General features: G+C 39.9%; 1 protein-coding gene across 1 annotated transcript in view; it reads left to right on the top strand.

The window, feature by feature from the left end:
• LOC108630407 (trypsin-like) overlaps positions 1-794 on the top strand; it is a 6,796-nt gene extending 6,002 nt beyond the window's left edge. Inside the window, exon 5 of the mRNA XM_018033709.1 lies at positions 760-794. Coding sequence (XP_017889198.1) covers positions 760-794 — 35 coding nt within the window. The remainder of the gene's footprint in view (positions 1-759) is intronic.
• The last annotated feature ends 1,336 nt before the right edge of the window (positions 795-2,130 follow it).

Below are 2,130 nucleotides of genomic sequence, written 5' to 3'. Positions count from 1 at the left end.
ATACAATTCCGTTTGCTTGACGGAACAATATGTGTATAATAATAATCTATAAAATCTATTGTATAATATGTATAATACAATGTATAATACTTTTCTCCCTCGCCACGTGCATGCGTTTCAAAGTTGGAACTGTTGTGTAACCCCTAAGAAACATCAGTATCTTTAGTGTCTTTTTTTTCTTTTCCCAATTCAGGGAAAGGCCCCTCATAACTTTTCTATTCTTTTAGAATGCATTCCCAAATTCTACAACCACCTGATTACTATCAGGTTACAATCGACCGGGCCCGGAAAAACCAAAACCATAAAATCGCAATGTTTATGACTTCTCGAAAAACCACCTGCCTCGCACGTGGCCCCATCTCGGAAAAGCTCCCTTCTTCTAAGAATCTCGCTATCAACGGGTTACCCCCTCCCCCCACCAAGAACCTTTAGTATGAGAGAAGGCCCTTCCAGAGCCAAAGACACAGTTGTAAGCCAGATTCTAATTCGGCTCGCGAGACTTTGTGTAAAGAACAACTCAGTAATAAATTCTTAAAAAAGGAACCCAGTCTTGTTTCTCTGCGATTCGACAACAGAACGATTGAGGTATGCATGTGTTAAGACATTTGGAGAATGGGGGATACTTTGGATTTTAGGGTTTAGAATGTGGACAACGTCACCGCAATGGCTCAGCGGATCAGTTACATTGTATACATTTTTTTTCTTTGAAGTTTTCCAACTTACCGCTCCGGGAGCGAACACTTCACGAACTGTTCGCAAACACCTATAGAAGTAACAAAACTACTTCTCGATAGCGAGTTTTCGGTTAATGTTTGCAAAGTGGTCACGAACAGCTCGCAAACAGTTCGTTTACAAAGGCTTCCAAAATATTTTCTTTCTTTAATCGCTTGCATTTAATTATAAGGGATTGGAAATATATCATGTTCAGTCTTATTTTAATCAGAAAAAGTTTATCAACCAAAAGAATCAATATAAACACAAATTTGTTAAGTTTATGCAGAAATATTTTACAGTAATGATGAAATATTCACGAGCAGTGTTGGCGAGATGTTCGCTGATGTGGACGCGTTTCTGAACTCTGCACCGCGAACTAGTTCGCGAACAGCAGTCTGTACGCACCATTAGACATCAAATTATGACAGAGTAACACAATTGTTCAAGCGGAACGAATTGCATGACGACACATGCATCATATTCTAGGTTCTTTTCGAGATTTCTCGTCGATCTACTTGACTCCGAATACCACTTGAGAGGCTACAAGATTTATTGCTTTTTCTATGACAAAGAACAAGACCTTACGGAAAAAACTCCCAATTTTGGAAGTTTTACTCCCAATTTTGAGAGTTTACTGTCAAAGGACCTAGCTGGATAAGGGGGTCAAATGTGCCCTTGAGCCGAATGAAGCGCCTTTTGCGCCATTCGATAGCTTATCAAAAAAAGAACATTCACTCCAATTTTTAGCCCTATATCTCAACCAGGGGGTAGTAATCGGGAAAATTCTAAAAATCAGTTTTTTGAGGTTTCCTTTACTTAACGCCTTGCGAAAAATCTGAGAAAATTTTGACATGTTCGTAGTGTAGTTGGACATGCCNGATTTGTATCATCGCAAGGATTGTTCATGAATTTTTTCAGATTTTTAGGATTGATGCGTCAATGTGAAAAAAATCAAAAACTATATATGTCTCATGCTCAAGTACGGACACGAAAGACGCGTTTCCAACGGCGGCTGCAGCGTAGTGGCGAAGACTGGAGATCAGTAATCGCTGCGTACTTTTTTATAGTAGGTTCGCGTGTAAAACCCTGCCATAATCCGTACGGAAGAACTTTCGCCAGTGGTAAAAAAAGTAGAAGGACATCTTTTACTGCGTTCAACCAGTCAAAGGTACTTTTTATTATCGAACACGTGTTTTTAAGGGAAATCGAAAATAATAAGCTGGCGAAAATTCTTCCCTAAGAATTATGACACGGCTTTTACCTGCGTACAACGTGTCTACGGCTTTGCGGGCTGCAAGTCGTGGAGGTACCGAGTGTTTAACACCTGGGGAATGTTGTAAATATGACAAGGAATCGAAGGTCGGGTTTCTGTCAGGGATGCTAAAAACATTTTCACTAACGAATTTGGCCATCGAG

This window comes from Ceratina calcarata, unplaced genomic scaffold, assembly GCF_001652005.2.
Source record: "Ceratina calcarata isolate Rehan_Ccalc_2016 unplaced genomic scaffold, ASM165200v1 scaffold734, whole genome shotgun sequence".
Classification (NCBI taxonomy): Eukaryota; Metazoa; Arthropoda; class Insecta; order Hymenoptera; family Apidae; genus Ceratina; species Ceratina calcarata.
The sequence above is the reverse complement of the archived record's forward strand: the minus strand, read 5'-3'. Positions and strand labels throughout refer to the sequence as shown.